The 26,855-nt window shown below is 38.4% G+C and overlaps 2 protein-coding genes across 4 annotated transcripts in view; both read right to left on the minus strand.

The window, feature by feature from the left end:
- sema3ab (sema domain, immunoglobulin domain (Ig), short basic domain, secreted, (semaphorin) 3Ab) overlaps positions 1–1,347 on the minus strand; it is an 82,105-nt gene extending 80,758 nt beyond the window's left edge. Inside the window, exon 1 of the mRNA XM_042495622.1 lies at positions 1,296–1,347. The gene's annotated coding sequence lies outside the window, so the exon portion shown is untranslated. The remainder of the gene's footprint in view (positions 1–1,295) is intronic.
- A 15,498-nt stretch (positions 1,348–16,845) lies between these two features.
- Positions 16,846–26,855, minus strand: part of sema3d (sema domain, immunoglobulin domain (Ig), short basic domain, secreted, (semaphorin) 3D) — a 43,532-nt gene continuing 33,522 nt past the window's right edge. For 2 of the 3 annotated variants that reach the window (XM_042495859.1, XM_042495858.1), the window contains 3 exons: positions 23,689–23,753; positions 23,353–23,492; positions 16,846–17,518 (listed from right to left, as the gene is read on the minus strand). In XM_042495859.1, the coding sequence (XP_042351793.1) occupies positions 17,072–17,518; positions 23,353–23,492; positions 23,689–23,753 (652 nt within the window). In that variant the 3' untranslated portion in view covers positions 16,846–17,071. The remainder of the gene's footprint in view (positions 17,519–23,352; positions 23,493–23,688; positions 23,754–26,855) is intronic. The other variant, XM_042495860.1, reaches the window with a different exon arrangement.

Raw genomic sequence — 26,855 nt, forward strand, 5'->3', positions numbered from 1 at the left:
CCAGACTCACAGCACATGTGCATGTTTAAGACCAGGACTGTCTTTTTTTAGTATGGATAGGTATTCACGTATTTTCTCACTAGGACTAGAAATTCAGAGTGCAGGTTTCATTTTGACATTGGGGTCCACTTATGAAATGGGGAGTTTGACGGTCCTCTGACAGAAAATTTTGACTTTCAAACACAATTTCTGCATTCTGGTGAATTTTTATGCACCAATTTTTTTGCATCAATTTAGGAGGTCAAATTGGGGGGAACAAACGCACATGTTCTGAGTATTGAGGGGAATGTGTCCCCTGGAACCCCCCTAAAATCAACATTTATGCCAGAGATTTGCTTATAAAATCAGCTGCTGACTTACTGGCACCGCAAAGTACCAAAAAAGTTGAGGATGATCCACAGTTAAATTCATCATACCATGTCAAACATTTGTCGTAACAAACACTGTTATGCATTTGGGTATTATAGTATTTTAGTGAACAAGCTAACTGTGCTTGTGAAAGGTCTGAAATGTGCAACTTTTTTTTGCTGACGCTTGACATTAAACAAAAGCTTGAGACTGTATCATTTTAAGTTGCTGTGAGCTGTAAATTCACCACTATTAAGCAGAAGAAAGCAGATAATATTTTCAAAAATATTTTCTCAGTGCCTTACAGTGCAGAGTCTCTCTTCCTCTGTGCCGCTGTCTGCGTGTCCACAACCTCCTGTACCAAAGAGCTGCGTGAGAGTGTTCGATCCGCAGCAGACTCTGGGGACTAAAATCTCCCAAAGTACATTGCACAGCATACTGACTAACAAGAAAAAAAAATAAACGACTGCTCGACTTGAAGTCCACTGAGGGGTCTCAGACTGATGAGCCAAATCTCTGACTTTAAGGGGTCGGCCCTACATTATTCCTTGCACATTATCTCATTCTTAAACAATGTAAAACCCAGTACTGCTGCTTCATACCACAACGTGGTATCTAACCACCTAACAAGGTGCAAATAGTGAAAGAATCCCAATCAATCAATGCCAAGAAAAATACAAGAAATGCACCTAATCAACTAAAATTAGGCAAAAACACAGGAAAAAGCTGCACTGACAGAGTAAAGTCCCCCTGAAACTGTATGACACACGCTGCCCTACACGACGCTCTCACACACCGTCCCTCAGCTCAGTGCCCCGCAATGGCCAAGAGAATTAGTAACCCCAAGAGGCAAGTATCTGACCATGACAGGAAAAATGCAACTCTTATTGTTACTGCTTATAACGCATAACTAATCGGCTTTCAAAATGAGAAGGAATTTCTCTCACCTTGGAGTCAAGCAGAGGGAGACGAAGTCTAAGGGCAGCATTGGGGAGGTGTTTGGTTTCAAATCCTCAGTGGTATGATGTGATGTGGTATGACTGAAGAAGGAGGAGATGCCATTGCATGCCATCGGGCTGTAGAGGGATACTAATCTCATTCAAGTATGCACTTTTCTCTCTCACCTCTCTCTCCCTCTCCCTCTCTCTCTCTCTCTGTGTCTCTCCTGCTTTTCTGCCTCCTTCCTCTCCCTCACATCTGACAGCCCTGACCACTTGCCAAGTATCCTACTCTGAGATCAATATGATGAAAACCTCTCACTCTTTATCTCTGTATCCTTTTCTGTCTCCCTATTCTTGGCGTCCTACTGTTTAGTTATTGCACCTTGCATCTCTCAGACAGGGGCCTAAAAGAATTACTTAATCACCATAAATCACTATAAATTTGATTTGGGGGTGACTGAGAAGTTGGGGAACAGATGGACGCTCTGGTGGTTTAATCTCTCTCCAGTAGCTGGACGGCTTCCGGGCTCCCAACAGTGTCAAACATTGTCACACTGCTACAGAATTAAAATGAAAAATGAGCTACAATAGTGACGATATGACGGCACTCATTCCAAACATGAATATGTATAAATAGATTGACATGATATGACTCGAGAGTCAGCCTGAGCTATCTGCTTTCCTCACGGATATCTGCCACATGAATCTGGGAGAATATTTTCCAAATGAGATTAGCGCAGTCCGTGTGGCTGCAGAGCAACACGAGGATAAAGCAAAGATATGTGACCAATTGGAAAAACCGATTGAAAGGCTAAAGGTCAATGAGGTGTGGCATCAAACTGTACTGAAAGCCGTATCCATTTCATGGATATGCACGCTGCGTTCGCCCCCGGGATCTGTGGATGCCAGCAGCAATATGAGACACACAAACATGCAAACGCACACGTACAGAAACATATACAGTTTGGAATTTGGTCCGTTCTGGTGCTGCGCGTGTGCGTACACACACACACACACACACACACACACACTGTAATCCCTAATGCAATAAGACCCATGCTGATACAGACATTCAACTTGATATGCCAATTCATTAAGTTCATTAAACGAACTGTATAATACGAGCATGTTGTCTGCAGATCTACGAATCAATCGGCGTATCTGGGATCTAAAATCTGAAACAACAATGAAGTATACCCTTCAGCAGAAGTCTCCAAATTAAGTTCTCCCATAATTCAACATGACTTGACATGATTATACTGAAATTTAATAATTGTGGAGTATTAACTAATATAAGATAGAAATGTCAACTCCAATGCCAAACTTTCACAGTGTGAGGAAGCTTTCATTACTGTTAATTTTACTTTAATACTGTAATTAAAGTGTGTCACTATTGTGGGAGAAAATTATATGATGCAGGGGAAGTGATATAAGCAACATGAGACAAGCCCAATGACACCTTCTAACCGTGCAGACTCTTAATTAGTAATGTACTCTTTTTTTCCTTATTTGTTATCACTCTGAGCGTGTTTTTATGTTTGTTTTAATCACATATGTCTTGTGCCGATCATCACCTATAATACTGCAGAATCTGGTCCGCCATTGACAAAAAAAGGTTGTTTTGCAGGTATTCTTGATGGTATTTTAGAGTTTATCATATCCTGGAGAGCAACACCAAAAAAACTCAAAATTGTTTAAAAAATAGAAAAAATACCACAAAACTCAATAAGATTTTTTAAACCTTCAAAACTATAAGAAAAAAACCCTCAAAATTGCTTGAAGAAACATCCATAATAAAAAAAAAAGCCCTAAAAATACCAGAAAAAAAGAAAATAACCTTACCCAAAACTCATAATTATTAGAAAAGAAATAAAATATTTATCAAAATAGTTGGCAATACATTTTCTGTGAATCAGATGATTGATAAATAAACTAAACATTGCAGCTGTGCTTGTGTTTAGTAATTTCATTTATAACAAAACACCATACTTTATAAACTCTTCATTTGTAAAATAACTAAAGCTGTCAGATAAATGTAGTGAAGTAAAATTGCAATTTTTCCCTCTGAAATGTGGTGGAGTAAAAGTATAAAGTTGAAATTTACTTTAGTTATATTCCACTACTGTATGTCTAAGAATAGGACGCACATTTCAGAGACCATTCCTCTGCGATGTGAACGGGGTTTCACAAGTTTCACAAACCATGCATTGGAATTACTTTGGAATAATTGCCAGAATAACAGGATGTTAAATGGTTCGGCTGTCAAATATTTGTTATAATTTAACAGGATTTGCGTGACTTAGCTATACCAACATTTCTTCAATCAAGTTAAACATGTCCCCTTTCTGACAGAATGTAAAAACAATTAAAAACAGCAAAAACAAACAAAGCGCCCATTTCGAAAAATGATCCCTCCTTATCCAGGGAGGGATTCAGATTCACTTGGATCACCTAAAATCCAGTATTGACTAAACACAATCTTTTAGATTTTTTTTTCGGCTGGTGAATGATTCAATCATTCTGTTTATTTAATCCTCTGTGTTTTCACGCCCAGCTGTTTACCTTGTGGGTCAAAGTTGGGTCAACGCAGCACTGAAGCATGAACATAATTTAGGAATGTCTGAAAGTGTATCGAGTGAAACAGAACATGCACGTATGACATATTTTCTCTATTTCGGGAGAACCGAATTTATCACAATTACAACCTGCCTGTATCAAGCTTACCTGAAGCGTTTCGAAAAGGTTATTTTAACCCTTAGGGCACGCTTTAATATTTCATACACTTATATTACTCTGCACACAAAATGTGCTTTTCAGAATTTAGCTTTAAAAATATTATAAATTAATATTATTTTCTAATTTCATTGAGTTAATTTTTTAACCAACATCAGTCCTAATCATAAATATCAAATATTAATTTACTTTAGAATTTTGACCCTTTAAATGCCAGATTTTTGTCTTGATGCCACTATGTTTTTAGAAGGGAAAAAAACAAAACCAAAAAAATATTACTTTCGCTATAATAAATGAAAAGTAGGTTTTTTTTTGTTTCTGATTATCAGTGATTTGCAGCAACACTGACTGTAACAGTGCACCTAGTGAAAATAGCATGAATGAGACCCAGATATAATACAATGCATGTTTTTATGCTTTGATGGCTGTGGGATTAAAAATTGCAGTTTAAATGGATTTCAATGGTGCATTTTTTTGCACTTAACAGTATAAATGTAACTACTTTGTTTACACAGAGTATTTTAGACTTATTGTTGGAGCTGTGCTGGAAATTACAAGACCAAACCAAAATACAAAATCTTGCCAAAGTTTATGCCATATGCATGAACACAGCCAAAAATGAAAAAAAAAATTGAAGAATAAAAAGCGCCTAAAATGCACCAAACAGTCCCTGAGGGTTAAGAAAATAAGGGAATCATTTCTGTGCTGATCTACAAAAGCAAGCCTGAAATTTGAGTGATTTCTTTCTTCACACCCAGGCATGGAAAATAGCTGAAAATCCTCCCAGGCCCACAATGTTCTGGAAGATTTCCATGTTTACTGAGCTCATTAACCTTCATGGCTGAGGGTATTCTCCTGTGGGGTTTGGGTTTCCACAATGCACGGCCGACACAGGAACGGCCTCATAGGTTGTCGTTAATCGTGCACAGCACTTTGTCCAGTCTCTCTCTCTACCCTAATTTACTATTTTATTGTCTCTCTCATTGGGCCTTGCCCTTTAATATGCTGATGTTTTTCCAACTCTAGAATAGAAGTAGTTCTGCTTCTGCTCAATACTGATAGAAAGGACTAAAAATTGTTAATCTGAACCAAAAGCCTTCATTGGTATTAAAATGTCTTAAACAGTGTGTCAATGGGTATCAGACACTTAAATTTAATCATTTTTAAGTTGATTTTTTACCAAATTTAAGACTGACTTTTGGAGAAATCATCATTTTCCTATTACCTTAGTATAAAAGGTAAGTAGTCTCCATGTAGCCTCACGCAGAGGTAGGTTTCGTGTAGTAAAATGCATTTTGCAAATACAAGTTAGTGGTACTATAAAGTAAAGTATTAGGTTTTTGCAGTAGGTTTAATGATTTGTAACATCAGATATTCAGAATTTCACTCCAAAGAACTTGACTCATTCTTATAAAAATAAGTAAAAATATGGATAAAAAAAAAATAAAATTTGATAAAAGGTTTGTGGTAATTAAGACCTCACAAAAACTCACTTTTAGCTGAACCAACAACACTCGTATTTTGTTTCTGGCTGCGATGTTTTGGGCAAGGAGCCAAAACACAAAATCACAGAGAGGTCTCGCCAACAAACGCCAAGTATTTTCCAGTGCTGTTCTACTCTCGTCTTCCCCTCCAAACAAGCCATGTGTTATGTTGCAATAAACATTTGGGCAAAATTGTCTTTATCCAAAGTAAATGATGTCAGCTCATTGATTTTTCCTTCATTTCTGTTGATTGTAAAATTGGTCTTGAATTTCATTCAAAGTGAAGAGAAAAAAGAACAAGAAGCAAGAAATTCTGGAAAGTCTAAAATCAGTTTAAGCTGTAGGAACACTAATAATAATTACTAACAATTACTAATATTTTAACATAATTCACATTCACTCTTACTCTGGAAATTAAATGGCATTTTTTGAGAGACACTTTTTTTTTTCTAAAGATGTGTTCTTTGAATGTCAATAAGATGCCAGAGTGCATAAAAAGCATTCAAATATAGTTTGTTATCACCAAAAAAAGAAATAGAAAATGAGTGGAGAAGAGGCTAAAAATTGATAAAAAATGTTCTTCAGTTGTTAATAAGTTAAGTACAAAGTTTATATGTGGGACTCTGTGAACATCAGATATAATAGAAATCTGACCACCTGTGCTCATTTCTTTGAGCATTTGATTAACTGTACTTTCAGTCTCTTGTATATATTTCCTCCCATCTGAGTGAAAAGTTGACAATAAACAGAATGTAGAAAGGCAACCATATTCCCAGATACTATAACATCATACTGATTTCTATATTGGAGCCCATTTTAATTAACTTCTTCTTTGAAGAGGGGGTAAAGCAAGCCTGATATTTATTTAATCTCTGAACTCATACAGCACCACAAACACTGGATTTTCACACTATAATTGCGATTCTGTTAAGATTAATTGGCCTCACTGGAAACGTGATCACACACGTGGAGGTCTGCTCCTCTTATATCCTTTTCACATGTGTGTAGCGTGAGAGTTCAGTAGGTGAGCACCTCCACAAATAAACATGATGATAAAGACTTTATTGAAAAAAATGTTTTCGTTCAAAATGATCATTATCGTATGCTTTGGATGTAACCTAAATCTTTCTGTTTTTGCAGTACATAAAATATCAGAAAAAAAACTAATTTTACACATTTTCTATAGCTGTTTTAAGTGAAAGATTTTTTGGAGTGAAAATGATAATCAACTGATTCCATCTAAAATAATAAAATTATTAAGTAAACGATCTGAGTGAATTTTTCTTCTCTCTCACGGCTGTCACCAACATACTTGCAGCAGATGTGGTATCACAATGAATTCATTTACCAACCACAATCAGTGGTTACATAATCAGGAAATTTTCTCATGTTTGAAAATGTCTCACAGGGCTTGTGTGAATGACATTTTGATGCCACATCGAGAAACGTTCCCATGTCCCACTCCCAGTAGGAAGACTACAACCACAGGCCATTAAAACTACAAAAAGTGTCTTAGATGCTAGATTTAGCCATTTGAATTCATTTACATGTGTTTTATATTTAATCAGACACATTACTATAATCACTTTGGCTGCTACTTGTATTTTTTGACTTGCCAGTGCTTTAAATTAAATTAAATCAAATTTAATTTAATTTATTAGCACACAAGATTTGATAAAAACAAGTAGATCATAACAAACATAAATATTCTGCAGGAGAGGTTAAGAAACTTGAAGGGGCTTATAATAAAAACCTCCTGTCCAAAATGTACTATCTATTCAAATTCAAACGGTAATTCTCTCCTTAACATGACAATGTGACAAAATAACAAGTACTAATAAACATACATGGAGCAGATGCTTACACAATACACATCAACACAGTTAATGCATTAACTACAGCACAGGTGTTTTTTCATGTTAGACTTAAAAGACGGACAAGTTTTAATAAAGTGAGGACTGGTGGTCCACAGTAATGGAAAACCTGTATTCCTTAAACTCTGGTACTTCGATACCAGAGACCCTGAGCCCATGCAGCAGCCTCATTAGTGACCCCTGACCTCTAATGAGAAGAACATGGGCCTGATCCAAACCTCTAGGAAAGCAGATGTCGGTGGACGTCAACTGACACACAAGATATCCAAGCACGGATTAGGATGCAGAGACCTCTGGGCCACGAAACCACGGAGGAGGCCCCTCTGCTCCTCTTCAAATTTTTGTTTTTGTAGTCTAAAGTTTGCCAACTGTTAGAGATTATTAGCGTAGGCTATTATCTGTTGGGAACACCTGCAGCTTCTACAGGATTTACACTTAGCAGCTATATGATCACGGCCTGAAGGACATTGACACCTGTAGATATCTTTTTATCAAACTGGATTTACACCAAATGATTGCAACAACACTTTCTTGACCTGACAGCAACAAAATCAACACATCGGCCTACAGTGTGTCGCTCAATGGAAACGTATACAGCCCGACCACACACAGCGTGATTATTATGAGAGAAACTTACAACAACTTGTCTCTTCTGTACTCTTAAACAGACAAGCAGACCTTTTGTTAACTATGGTCCAAAATTATGGAATACCCTCCTAAAAGACATATGAGAAGCGGGCTCCGTGAACATTTTTAAACAACAGCTGAAAACCTGGCTTTTAATTAATATAATTATGATTTTATTAATATTTATTATTATTATAAAATATATATACATATATATTATATATTATTTATTAATTAAAATAATTATTATTTTTATGTCTTTCTGAGAGTATCTGGTTAGCTGCCTTGCTTGTGAAAGCACTTTCTAAACTCCGTTTTGAAGGCGTTATATAAATAAAGTCATTATTTTTAATATTAAACTCTTATTCTTATGCGTTTTATACTATTATTATTATTAATGTTTGGCCTTTCTGAGAGTTTTTTGGTAAAATCAATTAATTTAAAACTGAATCGATTTTTTTTTTTTGAAAGGATAACAACTGTTGATGAACCATCTCATTTTCAAGGGGGTCCTAGACTCAAACAAAAAAAAAAACATACAGATAAAACTGACTAAATAACACATACACTAAAAATACAGATATCTCGCTCACCATCTGATCTGAAGTTGGCTCCAAAGTTGGATGTAAACATGGATAAAAGCTGATAGATAAATAGTGGCGTTGTTAAACTGGTAGCCTACCCGCCGGTGCCACTTGGTCTCTGCCGCCCGCTGCGGGTCACCGTGGAGCCGCTGGCCGGCCGCCTCCGTGTCCGTGTCGGGCTGGAGCTCAGACGGCGATGGCGGAGCAGCTGAACCGGTGCCGGGCGGTGGTCCTCTGTCTCACGCTGTTTCTCAGGTCCTCTTGGAGGCTGCTGATGTGGGACAGGTTAAGGTGGGACAGCTGAGCTAGCAGTGTCCAGGCTAATGTCCTGTCTTTGCTGTCAGTGTTAGCATCGTCCTCGCCAGCCTCACTGTGTGCGGACTTTCGACAAAAGTCGAGCTAGTCAGCATGGTTTTCGTTAGTACCATGTCCCCGCTGTTATTCATTTTCTTTTGGTCTTTCGCTCAGCTTTCACGCCGTTTCCGCAATCCTGATTCCCACGGTCACATGACTCACCGTCATCCTCGTGATACGGACGCAGCCAGCAAACCAATCATGTTTTTTTTTTCTTAATTGAAAATAAAGTAATTTTGCATTAATTGTTTCGCATTTCAAAACACACACACGAATACAAAATTAATTAATTTATTCCTTTCAAAAAAAAAAAAAAAACAAAGACTGGATGACGTCACTGGGCCACGTGTGGACGGAGGACCCCAAAGTACCGGTCCAATCGGCCTGGTGAATATTTTGGTGCTTGCCAAGAAATTAACATTATTAATATTATTACTGCTGGTTCTAGTATTACGAACAAACTTAAGAAATTAACATTATTAATATTATTACTGCTGGTTCTAGTATTACGGTGTACTGCTCTTCTGTGAATTAAACATGCGTTACTTTAACATACACCTTGGACCATTATTTTTGCACACTGCATATTTGCAATACTTTGAACTTTTGCACATTCACTGCTAAACATTTTTGCACATCTTTGCACAAAACTGTACAGCTTTCATATTCTGAAACAGCTACATATTTGTTATGTCATTGTAATTTTTAACTATAAATTTTTACTGTACATTTTTCTATTTTATATGTAATTTCTTGAATGTCGCAGTACTTCACTTTTATAATTATTTACTGGTTGCACCAAAAAACAAAGCAAATTTTTTGAAAGTGAAAAACTACTTGGCAATAAATCCTAATGCCGAACGCTGTGCTGTCTCTCTTTTACGGTTCATTACTTTTAAATGTCTTAAAAAGTGGAAAAGAATATAATATGAGTGTTAGTGTGAATCACTAATTTTGTGCTGTACTGTATGTGTTATTTATGGAGACAGTCATAATTTTCATTTATTGCAAGTTGTGTAGCTGTACTTGCTTATGATAAATAATATTAAATTAAGTTAGTTTTCAGATTGTGACCTGCTGGCAGATTTGGCCCAAATGTTTACTCCGTATGTGACCTTCGTGCTTGCCGATATCCGATCAGCAGTGAGGACTAAATGGCCGATCCCACATCTACAAAGTATTATTTACCACAAAAAAAAAAAAAGAGTACAACAGGGCAAGCTTTCAAAGAGCAACATCTCTTTTACGTGGACTTTTCCAAGCAGCTCTTCACACAGCGAATGAAAACATCTATCACAGGGTGTGCTCAGGGTGTGTTCAGGACATGCACAGCATCCTGCCTGTCCTGCAACAAGTCCAGGAGTGAGGAGAGATTGTGTACGTCCGTAAATCAGGCAGAGGGAACACAGGTAGTCATTACTTCCGAGGGAACAACTGTTTGTAGCTCATACACGCATACCTCTCGCCTTCCAATACCCTCAGGCGGCCATCAATACCGCCCAGCCCGACAGCTCCCACACAACACTTGGCTGTCTTCACAAGTTCACTGTCAACACCTGATAAACACACACACATCTGCACAGCTGTAAATACCCTGTAATATAAAGGCAGAAACACCTCTGTGGTCTGACATCTCAATTCCGCTTGCTTCTCCCTCTACTCTTCCTGTCACGGTGTTTGATATCTTGGCCCTGGCGTGGGCCCGTAGAGGTTTGCAGTGGGGACAGAGTTTATTGGAAAACACCTTTGCTTTAAATTCTTGCACCTGGGCACACATGCATAAGCTGACACAGATATTTTCTCACTGGTGTCAGGATAATGGAAGCAGACAGAGTGACAGATTTGGGTCAACAGATATTGCAATAATCATTTGTATGTGGCAGTTAACACCAGGTGCTGACACTCTGGATAATTGTTTTCTGAGACACATTTTTGAAATTTAAGCCTCTTTTTAACCCAGTTAAATCAAAAGAGACACTAAATTGTGTTACTCAATCACACCTCAGTTTTCTTTGATTGAAAACATAAAAATCTTCGCCATGCATTGCTAGAAAATGCATCCAAAATAATAGAAAGGTTTTGACCAGGTTCTCCAAAGGGGGCAGGTATATTGTAGCACACAGCTCTCACACACATAATAGTTTTAAAGAAATATGACAGATGCCTCATGCACAGAGGAGAACACCAAAAAATAGTGGTTCCAAACTGGCGCAGCCACTGGAAAGAGATTTCTCCTCATTCATTCATTACTTCAAGATCTGCACATCAGAGAAATTAACAAATTCAGTTTAATTGGCAAAAATGTAAATAGCACATGGGCTTAAAACACAATGGTAAACAATTGCAAGAATAAGATGTAATTAGCAAAACTCAGGGCGTTTTTGAGGACATTGGAAGCTTAATCTTGACCTCTGTAGGAAAAAAAATCCTTTAATATTTTGGGTAATCTTTACTTTTTTTTGATGATTTAAAAAAATTACTGGTGATTTTCTTTTTCTCAAAAATATTGTGACTTTTTTTTCTTTAAATTTTTTTAATGAAAACATGCCTTCAAAACCTCGGGTCACCCAAAATACAAACCCGCAAAAAATAACACCATTTATCACAGCCAGAAACTTTAAAAATAGAAATTATCATTGGATTTTAAACATTTCCAACTGTCCTTGCACACATAATGTGGGACGAACACTTCATACATTTTCATATATATTCCTATATATATATATATATATATATATATATATATATATATATATATATATATATATATATATATATATATATGTAACTTTGGGGTGGATCAAAAACAAAACAAAAAAAACAATCGACTGTCAGTTTGACATGGTTGTGAGTCACTTGCAGTCCATTCAGAGTGGACCTGTGACCCACTTTTGGACTGCAACCCACCAGTTGGGAACCGCTGCGATAAACCACTTTTTAATCAGTTAATTAGAGAACCTCCAGTCTGACCTGTGCCACCTCGATGTGTCCATGTGGGTCACTGGACACATGTAAACCACAAAAATGGAGACAGTTAAAAAAAAAACAAAAAGAGTATAGTATGTGCATGTCTTTGTCTGTGTATCCTGTAAGACCACTACAGGGGTCCTTAGCAGACCTGCTTGCTCATTACACCGATCACATCAAATTAAGCACTTCCTTCTGCAAAATCTGGTTTCTTTCCCTGAATTCTCTCTCCTTGTTCGACCCCCCTCTGCCTCTGTCTGCCTGTCTATCGCAGCGAGTCATCTTTACTCATTGATTCGTCTCCAGCCAAATGTGAAGGTCAGTTCACTTACTGGGAACTGCCTGACGCACAGCCGCATGTTGGGAAGAGCTCCTTATGAATAAGCACAACATCTGACCACAGATGCCTTTTCTAGGAAAGGGCAATTATGTCTTAAAGCATTAATGCAAATATGAGATTAATGGAAAAACAACCTGCAAATAGAATTTTTGTAATAATCTTGTTAAATCATTGACCTGTTACTGAAAATCTTAAACAAAGAGTCCTTTCTTTTGACTGCTGCCACCTTCAGCTTGGTATGTAGCCTCACGCAGTCTGAAAAATTGATAAATTGTGCTATTAACAGGGTGTAGCAATTCCATACATGTGCAGTATGTGGGATCTCTGCTGGACACACAGCATATCAGTGTTTTCTCAGACATTTTACCCAAACTCTCACACCTTTTTCTCCTGCCTGGGAGCCAGATGAATCTGCAAGCTCATTATTTATTTGCTCCGGCAGATAATTTCCATTTGGTTTAATCAGGTGATATAGCTGACCTTTTCACCATCTTTCAAAAATGTTATGACCTCTCAAACATCTCACTTTTGATTTTTTTTGGAATGTTTTGTTTCCCTATCTGTTCCCATTTTCCTCCCTCTCCTCTGACATCAGTGAACTAATTAGTTCCCAGTATTTTAGAGCCATTAAAGTGAGGGGCGGGGGAGGAATTATCTAGGAGTGGTATGAGTGGAAAATTTGATATTCACAAATATTTAAGAAACAGCGCTGAGTTTGCCTAATAATAAATCAAAAGGAAATATTTGCAGCTGTGCTTCTCCAACAAACTACACTATGGTTTTTAATTTGAAGGGGGTTTTAACAATCATGTTTTATATTTCTAGAGTAATGTTGTGTTTTAAATCAGTTCTCGTCCTTTCCTTGCTATTTCCCTTTTTGGGGAGATTTATTAATAATAATAACAATTATAATAAAGATTATTCTTACAGCACTTATTAAACCAATGTTACCAAGTGCTTTACAAATAATATCCCAATAAAAACACACACACAAAAGAAAAAATAACAAAAAACCAAAAGCAAAAAACAGAAAAGAGAAATATAAAAACAATGGTTGAATTTAAAATCGAACAGAGCAGTGTAAAGTACAGTGTAACTCAGTGAGTAAACTATACACTAAGAATTGAAAAAGACTTAAAAAGAATCAAAAAAGAAATTGAAGGAATGCCTTTCGATAAAAATAAGTCTTTAAAAGATGGTGATGTAGCAAGCAGGAGTTCCTCCGTCAGGTCATTTCACAATCCAGGAGCCCTAACTGTTTGTTCTTTGCAGCCGACTGATAAATAAACTATAGACACGGAGGAAGAGCTTGAAATATTTATAGTCTTTGTTACACAAAACATGGAGAAATCACTGTGGAGAAACACAAAATGGGAGACTTGACTGTTGTTCATATGTACATACATATATATACCTAGAGGGGAAAATATGCACAATTAAATGGGCAGCATAATGGTTTCTGTAAGAGGTCAAGCTATAAAATGCCTCAGTGATAAAAAAAACAAACCATTTGTGTAATGGGGGAGGCCTATATATATGGGACCAGTAAAAGAATGGAAAGGCTATTGAGGGATATGTTTTTCAATATCTTTATATTACAATGGGACACATGCGTTGTGTGCCCGGTGATACCTGCAGGTTTTCAGCAGCTCCACCAAAATCTAATTTAAGAGGTTTCCACTAACAGCGGATTCCCGTGGCTCACGTCTTTCACTGAGAGATCCATACAATATTGTTGTCAGCATTATATCCAAGCTCTGTGTATGATATTATCTACGTTATTATGGAAGTCTAATAATGCTATTCACGTCACATTGGGTTGCATAATGCTTTGCTTTTCACGCCCATAAAATGGATGTTGACGCTTTTACAGATTTATCGCTTTATTCTAGGAAACCTGCAAAATGCTTGATCACAAACTTTATGGTTTCTCTCTCTCACACACACACACACACACACACTGAACAAGACACCAGCTGGTCCTGAATCATTCTGACATCTGTATACAGTGTGCAGGAGCTTGTGCTGCTATATCAGGACAGGCTCAGCTGAACTAACTCTAACCCGTTCTCAATCCGCTTGCTTGACTGTAACAGCACTTTTGCAGTAAAAGATTTTCCATAATTGTATTGAATTTATCTCTTTGCAAACTGTAAGTAATTCAGGGAACAGTGGCTCCAAGACACATTTATTTAAATAATTTTCCAAAAACAGCAATAAAGAAAACATCTATGAACCTACAGTATATAAGAATGAAACGTTTGTACAAAAATAGGTCATTTTGTTGACCCAAACATAATACATGATTATCATTATAGCAATACAAATCAGTAATGAGACTAAATTGAGCATGCTGTATCTCCTGTACAGGTTATAAAAATATTTACAGTCATTCAACATGAATGCATTGTCACCACATCAATTTTCTCAGTCTCATCTACTTAACTATATGTTTCAACATCATGAGATTTCCACTTCTATCCTGTCTGTCTGTGCTGTTGTGAAACTATTTTTGTAGGAAAGACAAGTCTTGTTGCAAACCGTCACCTGGTCAGCTTATCTCAGGCAGAGCTGTTGAAATATAAATCTATGGATGACTATGCAAAAGTAACAGTTTTATACGTTGCAATAATCAGTTTTTCAGTCTGTTTATTTTTTTAAACACGTCATCTGCAAACAAGACAAAGGAATAATTTCAGTTTTATCCAAGGCAATTTGCTTTCCTCTAAATCAAGCGAAATTTGTATTCATACTGTGGCTGCGAGATTAATGAAATTACATTTTAGGATCCAGTACTAATTGAAGTTGCTTGTAGAATTCAATCATTTTATTTTAAACTCTCGAACTGTATATTTCAGGGTTAGTCTTTCACACCCCAGTAAAGGAGCAGTGTGTAAGATTATGAGGATTTAGTGGCATCTAGTGGAGAGGATTGAAGATTGCAACCAGCTGAAACTTCTCCCGGTTAAAATGCCTTCAATGTTCATCGTTTGGGGAATTTTTACTGGGAGTGGAATTATCTGCAGAGGTCTCTTACTCTCCGAAACAAACAGACCAGGTAATTTAAACTGGTAAAAGCACTTAATAAAGCAGTTTTAGGTTACAAATAAGTGTTTCTCAACCATCTCGTTCTAAAGCCAGTGTTTGCTTTGTCTGTTCTGGGCCACGGTAGAAACATGGCGATGTAGCATGGCGACCTCTATCGACAAGGTTTATTCCAAGGATACAAAAACATTGTTGTTATATTGAGGTGATTACACACAAAAGAAAACATACTTATTTTGAGGACTGCCCTTTAAAGTTGGAGATTCAAATCATCAATCAGAGAGCACTCAGCTGACTGAGATTGCTTAAAGTTGAGCAGTTTTGGGTTTTTTTTTGGGCAGTACGTGACATGGAGGAGATACCTGGCACAGAGGGACAGAGACTGCTCTTCTGCTTTTAAGTGTTGAGATAAATGAACTCAACCATTGTGAGAAAAGATTACGTATAATGTAAAAGATACACCGCAGAGATTTTTTAAAAACATGGCAAGCCTGGAGTGACTTCCTGGAAATATGGACAAACCCGTACTCCGTCACCATCATTTAAAAAAAAAAAAAAAAAAAGTGTTTACTTATTTATTCTTCTATTTTAACTTTTTTGTCTGTTTGTTCATTTATTTTTTAAAAATGTATAATGATTTCATCAATCCCATTTTGATTCCCCTTTATTTTACTTTTGATTATTGTATTGTTTGTGGATCCTGAAAAGTTCAATAAAAACAATGTCCCAAAAAAACAAAACAAAAAAAGAGGCGAGATTACAGCTCACAGCAAGTTAATAAACTGCAGTCTCTAGATTTTGTTTGATATCTAGTGTCAACAAAAACTATTGTTGGATATTTCGACCCATTGTCAGCGCTGTTAGCTTGTTAACTATATTACCTGAATGCTGCTGTCACACTGTTCAAATTTTAAAACTTTATATGGAAAAAATAGACTTATAGAGCAGCCAAATACCATTTGACAGGCATAACTGGGTACAGCCCTACTTATGATATTATGTTCCATTTCTGCCCATATATCAATGTCTAAATCCTACAAACTGCACTGTAAAATCTTGGTAACCGATTGCCTTAAAAAAAGGAAAGTAAATACAACTATGAATTTTAATTTATGTTTACTTTATATCTAAGTGTCAAGATTACTTGAAATTTAGTTGAATTTATTTAATTTTGTAAATTTATTGCAACTTAAAAATGTTAATTAACTTGTTCTTTCTAAGAGTTAACAACTTAAGTAAACCAAATTAGTCTGACTTAATTTGATTATCACAAAGAGGATTTAGACAATGATAGGATAGACAACTTAGGAGATCTGTGAGTTCTGTTTTCTTAACATGTTTCAGAAAATACAAATATGACTAACTAGTTTGCAACAAGCAGAATTACAGAAGTATAGCTCAGTAAACTTGGCTTACTGAAGTTGCAAAACTTAGAAAGATTGATTTAGTTGAACTTGTCATTTTTAAGTTGCAACAACTTCAGAAAATTAAGTAGATACAACTAAATTTTAAGTAAACCTGAAAATTAGATATTGTGTTAACATAACTTAATACTGATAGTTATATTTACATTTTTCAAGGGAATCCATTTCCGACATTTTTTAAAGTAAAATTAACTTTTCACAGTGTGAACCGTTAACTCTGAGTTAGATTTTGCTTCCTCGTGGATCGATCTGTTGTTGCAGTTTTGCAGTTCTGCATCTCGTTCTGCTACATAATCCAACCTAGAATACAGACGGCTAACTCTGGATGTTTTTTTTTCTTACCACATTCCTCACTGCTGTGCTGTCCTCACCACCCTCCCTCGCTTCTGTTTATCCCACTCTTCCTCCCTCTCTCTGTGTTGTCTTCTGTTCCTGCTCTTCCTCATTTCCTGTATATGCTTCCATTTGCCACCGCCCAAGCCTCGTCCTCGCACCCTCGACGGCCTCTTCTCCAGCCACAGTGAATCGCAGTACTCCTCCAGAGAGCCAAAGGGAGAGCTCATCACTCTCAGGTAGTCTTTGTAACGCTGGCGGGACTCCACCACGGGGTCTTCACTGGGCTTGGGCTTCCCATCCAGTTGTCCATGTGAGACAAGCTGCAGCGTGAGACGGAGGAGAGTGTGGGTGAAGTGCGTGTGCTCTTGAGCTACGCAGACATACACACCAGCATCAGAGGCGTGAAGGGAGCGAATCAGGAGACCTCGGTCTGTGTGCACAACACGATCGTCCAGCCTGACCTGGGAGACACAAAGAAACATGTGAGTGCTTCATCACAAAGAGCAAGCTCAGGCTGACCAGACAGAACACAGTGAGGGCTGTCAGCGTTAACGTGTAATCGTGATGCGATTAAGGTCCGTAATAAACGCATTCGTTTATTTAATCCATAAATAGCTGGTTGCTAACAAGTGGCTAAATGAGACTACAGACAAACTGCGCCAAACACGGCTGTGCAGCCTAACAGCAATACGATGATAGCATAGTTTGTTTATAGCCTAGCATTAGCTGTTTACTTCTGGCAACTGCAGAATAATGCTCCAAAGTTAGGCTAAGATTTGACGATGGAAAACAGCAAGGCCATTTCATAGGGGTCCCTTGACCTCTGACCTCCAGATATCTGAATAAAAATGGGTTCTGTAGGTACTCATGAGTCTCCCCTTTATAGACATGCCCACTTTATGCTGTCATGTCATCTGATTTTAACTGTTTTGAAATGCAAAAAATGGAATAGAAAATGTTATTAAAAATGTGATTAATCGCAATTATGGAAATTCTGCAATTAATTGCCATTGTAAATAATTAATCGTTTGACAGCCCTATACACAATTCAACACAAAATTCTGTGAAATGTTTCTTTGATCAACTGCCTTTGCAATTTTTGTTTTCCTGAATCAAGTTCCAAAGCTCTGCTGCAAGAAGTCAAGAAATTCAGTGTCTCTCAACCCCAAAACAATCAATCAGAGCGAGTGCTCATTGCAAAACACCGTCTTGATACTTGCCACCCTGTCTACACACATACATTTTCACGCCTGATTTGTATCCAATGTGCGTTAAACATGGTAATGACCCCTGAAACAGGAAACATATTGAATTGGGTGTGGTGAGTGTTACCAACACACTAATGCAGCGTGGGGGAGCCAGGGGTCATTATGTGGTGTGGAGAGATCTTTAGATGCATGATGAGTGCAAGCAATAAGCAAGGGTCAAAGAAGGTATTTGACAAAATGTTGGTGAGAGAGTGTGTGTGTGTGTGTGTGTGTGCACGAGCATGTGCTTGTCGTTAAGGGTAAGTAGTGCACTAATGTTTATGGTCCGCTCTTTTCATTTAGCATCCACCATGATTCATCAGGTGGCACGGCTGCTGTCAGGGCCTAAAACAACACAGCTGTGTGTGAGGACAGACAAAGAGCAAGAAAATGTGTGTGTGTCCTGCATGTGCAGATGCTTCAAAAGAATGCCTCCCACAGCTCCGCTCCGACCCCCCAGAGGTGTAAGTGATAAGAAAGCTACAGAAGGAGGCCCAGGCTGAAACTACATAAAGAAAAACAGCAATATTTGCCTGTTTATCCTTCTCTATGAACCTGTGTGTGTGTGTGTGTGTGTGTGTGTGTGTGTGTGGTGGTTTCCAGGTCTGACACTGATGATGTGTTGTCCAGCCAGAGGCAGACCCCCGGGCCTTTGGATCTTGACCCTAACTCACATTAGATTTACTGGTGTGCCTCCCATCACATTCTCGTTTCCCGACACACTCGACTGACTTGACAAAACACATGGGATATATATTAAAAACAGAAAATCTCATTTATGCAATGCCTTTGCAGAGATATTATGCAATTTTTAAAATCGGGGGGTCTTCACTGTTTTTTAGACTAAGGACCCCTTAGCTGAGCTAGAGTAACAGAACAGGGACCCCCTGCTACATATATGGTCTGAAAAACTGATTTGCATAACCACCTGTGGAAAACCAAGGTTTTAAATCATTCAATCAGTATTTATGCGTTTATTTGTGTGGCTTTGAAGCCGCCCCCCTCTGCCATCCAAAAACAAAGCATCTGTCACTAAATGGCAATGCCAGACATTAAATTCACCCAGATGGTCTGTCTTTATTTGTGTACCTGTGTGTGTCTGTGTGTCTGTGTGTATCTGGGCTTTGTGTTTGAGCCTTGAAACTCCTGAAAGGAAAAGCAATGCAGCTTTTAAGAGTACTGCATTTTGTGTTTGTGGAGCCAGTTGCATGCATATTTGTATATGTGTCGAGCGATCCAATGGAACGCAGCTTTTAACAGTTAAATGAAGCACAAATGTGGGTGAGGGTTTAAAAGTTTAAGTGTCAGGTTAAAACTTCCCAAACTTTCAGAGGGGCTGTGTTTTGTTCTAATAAACACTACAGATGAAATTTAACATCTGGGCCTTTTTCTATCGCAAATATTGTAATGGGCCCACATTCCACACTCCAGGAGGTGAATACACACACACACACACACACACACACACACACACACACACACACACACACACACACAGGCGCAGGCGCAAACAGATGCATACACACAAACATGCTGTGAGTAAGTCAGACGAATCTCTTCCAGCTCACATCTTAAATGGCTGACTTTTACGAGGGGACACGCAGAGGGAGTGTTTGTGTGAGTGTATGATGAGAATAAGTCTTGGCTGCAGGTGCTGTGAGCAGCTGGTCCAGGATGCCTTTATCAAAACCCATCAGGAGGCACAAAGTGTGGAGAGAAACGCAGAAGGGAAGAGACTGTGGGAAACTACAGAGACGACAGGAAGAGTAAGAGGAAACAAAGTAGACGGAGTAAGCAGCGTGAAGGCAGGGATAAAGTGAGGAGAGATTAAGGTGGGACTGATGAGGGGGGCTGAGGGACAGAAGAGGACAAGGGATGACAGACAGAAGGAAACAGAATAGGGAGGAAAACACAGGGAGTGAGAGGCTGAAATGAGCCAGACACCTCAGAGATCACCTGCTCCAAAACCACGTGTCCAGCTTTAAGAGCTGGAAGACAACCAAGTCCTGCAGAAAGACATCATTATGTGTGCTATAAGGGCCACTATTGTTGGGCTGTGTGATGAATTCATATTGAAACTAGAATATTTTTTTAAAAACAATGATAAACTTATTTTGGTGTTATTCTAGCAAATCAAGTTGAAGTTTGTAAAATGCAGGTAATCAGGCTGCCAGTGAACCCGAGTCTGGTAATAAGAAAGAGACAACTGATAAGAAAAACAGAATTTCCACCTCAAGTAAAAGTCCTGCATTAAAAATTGTACGTACAGTAAAGTAAGTATTATCAGGCAAATGTACTGAAATTATGCAAACTAAAAGCACCCAGTGCAGAAAAATCTTAAAAAAAAAACACACATTAAAAATCTAAATTATAAAAAAGATGAAACACCCAGAACTTCAAAATAAAAAAAACACTCAAAAAATAGCTAAAAAGAAGAAATAAATATCAAAATTGAAAATAACCCCCAAAAATCAAAAATATTTAAAAAATTGAAAAAGACATTTACCAAAGTAGTAAGCGATTAATTTTCTGCAAAGAGACTGATTGATTAATCAACTAATTGTTAAAGCAGTGCTTGTATAAACTGTCTGGTAATTTCATTTCTGATAAAACATCACATTGTATAAAACCTTATGTTTTTATTAAAAAATCTTTATTTGTAAAGTAACAAAAGCTGTCATATAAATGTAGTGAAGTTATGTGCTGGATGAAGTATCCAATAGCTTCAACCGCAAGAAAGCTATTTGAATGTCTTCAAAGTAACAAGGCCAACAAAACGACACTGCGTGCGTGTTTCTTGGCCGTAAATCCCTGCTTGAGTCGAAATTATCAACCACTAACAGCCTAATTAAATTATCATTATCAGAAAATGTTTTACTGGACTTCCAGTAAGACCAGGTGGTGGCTCTCTCTACCTTTTTCTTTGGCAGAAGACAGTTAGAAAAAAATTCTAAATTAATTTAAGGTGCATATTTTAACACAGCCAACAACATCCTGCCATTATAAACACAGGTGAACTTGCTGTTGAACCATCATATCAGACACATTTTGCTGTATTTTTTTAGCTTCTGTGTCTATCACATGACAGTCCTGAGGGAGGAAGAACTCCTGCATTCAGTCCCTCATCACTTTGTCTTGAGTACAATAGGTCACATATCATTTCATGCCTATACACACAAACACAGAAAACACCCCATTGTGTTCATTACCCCAAAACACATGGCTGTCCCCAGGGAGCGCTCTGTTTTGATTTCTGCTGTGGGGGATCATAAAGAAACACACACACACACACACACACACACACACACACACACACACGGCTTTGTGCTGTGCAGGCCGTTAAAGGAACACATGGGTCTTTAGTGGCCTCTGCACCTGTCAGTGTGTTTACATTCACCCCTGAGAGAGAGGACAGGGGACCAGTCGTGGGAGTAAATAAGTGTAGCGGGAAGTGGGGAGAGAGAGGAAGAGTGAGTGGGTTGAGTGGTAAGCGGGCCACTCGCAGTGGGTGGAGGAAGGTTTATATGTTTGGATAGGGGAGGGGAGGTCACAGAGGTGCTGAGTAAGCAGGTCTCCGTTGTCTCATTCAGGAGACGAGTGTCATCATCAACAACTTCCTTTCCACACCTCAAACACATTTAACTCTGTGTCCACCATCCTGTCTCCCAGACCCTGAGTCTTTAAGTGACTGGTCCTATGCAATGACAGTTATTAAAAATCAAAGTGTACATTATTAATGGTTTTGTAAATAAATTTAAAAAATGCAGCAGCTTTGCAGATTCACCCTCCAAAATGACTTTAAAAATGGCCATTTCCTGCACACTATCACTTGCTGAGTTTTCAAGTAATGCTTTTGCTGCATTCATGTGGATCGAGCTATTTTATGAATCGGGAAGTAATTCTTCTGACTTCTTCTACAGGAATGGAATAGACATCCGGACGGACAAATTGAAAATATAAAGCCTGTGATGTTGCACAGACACACCAACGAAACAACCCGCACACACAAGCTGTCGGAAAGCCAACTTGTCTGTTGCAGCGCGGTGTTCACAGGTCTGCTATTGGCAGTGGGAATGCAGTCTATTGCATATATTTAGCGAGTCTACCCGTGTTAAAAAAATCCCACATGCAGGCTAATTTTGGTAGTAAAGGGGTATAAAAGGTTTGTTGGATGATGGATTTAAAAGAGGCATAAGACAAAAAATGGACTCAGTGTGCAAAGATTTCAAGTGAGCTGAATTTGTTTTCTGACCCACCACTCAGTCTCTCTGTTCAGAGCATAATTGAAAGAAACTAGTTTCCCTTTAATAACCTAGTGTAGCCCTCAGGGAAAGCATTGCATTCCAGCATGATTACCTCATAAAAAATGACAAAAAAAAAGGTTAAATGCAGTTCTTATGTTCCTTTCCTCTCTATTTTTCATATGAGATAAATATGTCTCATCCCATCTCTTCATGTGGGCCTGGTTTAAGTCATTTCTCACCTTCCAGAGGAGCTGCAGAACATTTCAGAACACCCTGGACACTCATAAACAACAATACGAACCTTACACAAGGAACTAGTGAGACCTTGGATTGCTCCCTGATTACCTATAATTCCACAACGGATGCGACTTTTGGGTATTTAACTTTGTATATAAGCTGTGAATAATATCTTCTGCGTCAAAGCGCTGTTTTTTATCCTCCCCAAGATAAGCAGGACCTGCAGCAGCGTGATTTGTGGTACAAACAGTTGCTGATGGGTTCAAGGCTCAGACCTCACAGCCGGTGAGGTTGAAGTCAAGTATGTTTCTGGATGTTTTGAAGTTCTTATGTAAGACTCTTACGGTGACAAACGTCTGTGTTTGGCCCTTTAACTTCCTTGTTTTGTGACCTGGCATGAAGAGAATGTGACCCCTCAGGTACTGTAAAGTCAAAGACAGCAAAAAGGCCCACCGTCAGACTTCAGAGAGAGTGGAGAAGGAAAACAGAGGGAAGGATGGACAGGAATGAGTAAGAGAGGTAATTTATGTTTGGGTGGCGTGTGTGTCGATGAGTGCACTCTCTGACCTCCTCCCTGCGCTCAGCTCCAGGTCTCTGTATGTACCACCGGATCTGGGCCTGCTGAGATTTGGGAATACATTCGAGGAAGGTGGAGTTGCTTTGCACCCCATACAGGACCCTCTCCTCCACACGTCCCCCAGCAAGACCTAAAGAAAACAAGACTTATTGATCCAAGAGTCTTTTCTCTGCTTTTAAAGAAAGGTATCTGATGCAGGTATTCTCCAGTGACTTGTTAAGTGACTCATTTATCTGTTCGCTGGATGTGTGTTTACAACTCGCAGAGAAAAAAGGAAACTTGCTCAAGAAGTGAGTGAAGTTCTTACGAGAACAAAGTTTACATACTGTCCTCTGTGTCCCAGCACTGACTGGCAGGGTCTCCATGTTTGATGTCTTGTCTTCTGGCTCGCCTGGAGAACAAACACACCAAAGTTATTAAGATAACAAGTTAATGCCAATTTTGAGATGCCAAGATATATTTTACTGTCTAGTAGATTTGATTGTTTTATACAGGAGTTGACATTTTAGCTTCTGTAATACCATCATCAAGCACACAAAAATAGCCAAACTTATGTAACACTGATAGGAATGCTGTTGTGAACATATGAGGAGGTTGCCTAAACATTACCTCCAGGGGCAATTTTTCAAAGTATCTTAAAACGTGATTTAAGGTGACCTCTGATTACTGGTAACCCTCAGCGTCTTTCTTTGGTTGACACATGTAAGGGCCCTGACACACCAGGTCAATGGTCAACCATCGGTCAATGCCAGGCCGTCAGTTACAGACTGTATTTAAAGATGGGTGACGTGTCCCCACTTACCCCCACTATACTTAAGTGATGCTAAAATATCTCGAATATGGTCGCTGCCATCTTGCTCTGGTCACATCAGTCAGAGCCGGAGTTTGCACAGTAGTGATCTCCATGGTGGGGGAGTTCCTGCCAAAAACCCATCCGACCAATTACGAGCAGCCCAATTGAAGACAAGTGCACGGATTGGCACACACAGCTGTCAATCACGGCGGAAAATCCCTGTTTTGTCGAATTAAAGAACTAGTTTAAACCCAACTCATTAGGAAAACGATGACTTGAACAAACATCGGGGTGACGAGAACTACTTTCAGTGACAGACACCATCTTTGGGAAGAATTTATTTGATGTGTACTTTGAGTTTTTAGTTCGGCCCATATCCCCTTCACTAGCATGGAGGCGAGGATTTTATGACCTAAACTGCAGCCAAACACAAAGAGGCAATCAAGATTGAAAGGGTTCACTTTGGGGGAGATGTCATGTTGCCCATCTTTATATACAGTCTATGATTCTGCACCGTTGCCTCGTTGGCCTTTGACGGGATTTTTTCGGATGATTCAGTATCATGAATCATCGTCGAAGTTGGCAGAGCTCATTGCTGAATGAAATCACTCTAATTTGCAGTTCAGCTCAGCAAGCAAGCAAATTTGATTTAATAGCACTGTTCGCAGTCACAAGTCACAAAGTGCTTCATAATCAAAATAAAATAAAATAGAAACAGATAAATCAAATAAACCCCGGATAAATTAAAAAGTGAGAGCAGATAAAAACACAGCATTAAAACATAAAAACACTATATGTTACCCAAATATCTGAGCAGGAAGGTTTTTAACTGCTTTTTAAAAGACTCCACAGAGTCCAGAGATCTCAAGCTTGCTGGGAGACTATTACAAAGTTTAAGGGCTGCCAATTGGAAAGAGCGATTTCCCAGAGTCTTGAAATTAATCCGAGGAACACTTAAAAAACCCAGAAAGGAGGATCTTTTTCAGCAACACGAGAAGAAAAATGGAAGTGTGTAAAGTAAACAAAGTGCTTTACACAAGAGGGTCAAGGTAACATTTTCTATTGTTATGCCATTGAGCTCTTAAGCAGAAAAGGTTGATAATTAATTGCGTTATTGTTAGATAGCGCACGGTTATTAACATTGGTCCTTTAACATTGGGCTGTGTTGTTAATGTGCCAATTGACCATCTAGATTCTTAAATCTTGACAGTCTTTCGGTTTTTGAATGGTGTATACCAACCAGCATTGCTTGCTGGTATGGAGAGTTATTTCCTCTCACGCAGGTGTCTGTTGGTCTGTTGTCTGTACTTTTTGCAGTGTTTCCAGAACTTTTTGGCCAAGATCAAGGTAATGTGAGGTGATGCAACAGTCGGCTTTTGTCACCTAGTTCCTTAATGTTGGTTTGGTTTGTCTGGGCCTCACTGCCTACAGTGAGTGCACTACTGTACTTTTCATTCTGTCTATTACTGTTAGAAAAATCTGTTTATTTGAGGAAATTCACAGATTCACAGATCATTTATAAATTGATTGTTTTCCACACAAATGCGGAAGTAGAAAATGTATTAAAAAAAATCAAGTTTCTTTGGCCTCTAGCTCGGTGTCGCTCTCTTGGGCTCCTTCACTTTGTATTGATTTCACCTCCTCCACCTCCTGTCAGTCCTGTGTGATGGGACATCTGTAGCCTACACTCACTGACACTGTGGAGATCAGCTTTCAAAGAGCCCTGGAGACCAAAAGCAGGGCCTCCACTGTTCCACAAACCATAACAGCATCCCCACTGGCCAATAATCTGGCAGTGTGACCTCTAACTGTAGGGTATAGATTCTGTAGAGCCTCGATTCGTGCAAGCAAGCACACAAAACAAACAACGCAGACGCACATGCAGCATGCACACACACACACACTTTTGCACCTGAAGGACTACACTCCAGAGGGGTGGAGTGACAGTCGCATTAATCAGCTGAGGAACAGCATCTCTAATCAATGCTTCAAATGGACTAATACCCTCTGGCAAGAAAAAAATGCTGAAGAGGTGAAGAGAACCAAAATAGAAAACATATTTTAGCAAGAACTATGAACTGTGGCTGACAGTCCCAGAATAAAGAACCAGCCCTGGGAACAAACACACCACTGAGAAGTAGGGCAAGAAAGGGTCAGTTTAAAGCAGTTTATGGATAGGCTAAACTTTCTTTTCTTTTTGCATCATGCATAGTTTTAAGATTATTGCTGTAGCTCATGCTATGCCACATTAAAGTAATTAAAAAATGAATATGCCTCTGGAAAAATTAGCAAAGACTTTATTTCTTTGATGTAAGTTTATGTTAAATATTAGCCCAAGCACTAATTCTACACGTGACATTATGACTTTATTCTTGTAATATTATTACTTTTTCTCAAAATCTAACTTTTGTTTTACTTTAACATGGCCCTTATCCACCATCGTAAGATTACAAATGCTTACAAGTCTGATTTTGTAATTTCCCTTGTATCTTCTGATATGCACCTCAAATTTTTATTTTAACTAACAGTGTTTACTTTGCATGTTTCTAAGTGACGGTATAGTGAGTGATATGAAGCAGTGAACAACTAAATGACTAAGTAAAGGCCATGAACGTGAACATTTGAGCAGAAGTTACCTGGCCTGTCAGATTTTTTTTCACTACACAGAAATTAAAAAGTTTCAAAAATCACAAAACACCC

This window comes from Plectropomus leopardus, chromosome 11, assembly GCF_008729295.1.
Source record: "Plectropomus leopardus isolate mb chromosome 11, YSFRI_Pleo_2.0, whole genome shotgun sequence".
Taxonomy (NCBI): Eukaryota; Metazoa; Chordata; class Actinopteri; order Perciformes; family Serranidae; genus Plectropomus; species Plectropomus leopardus.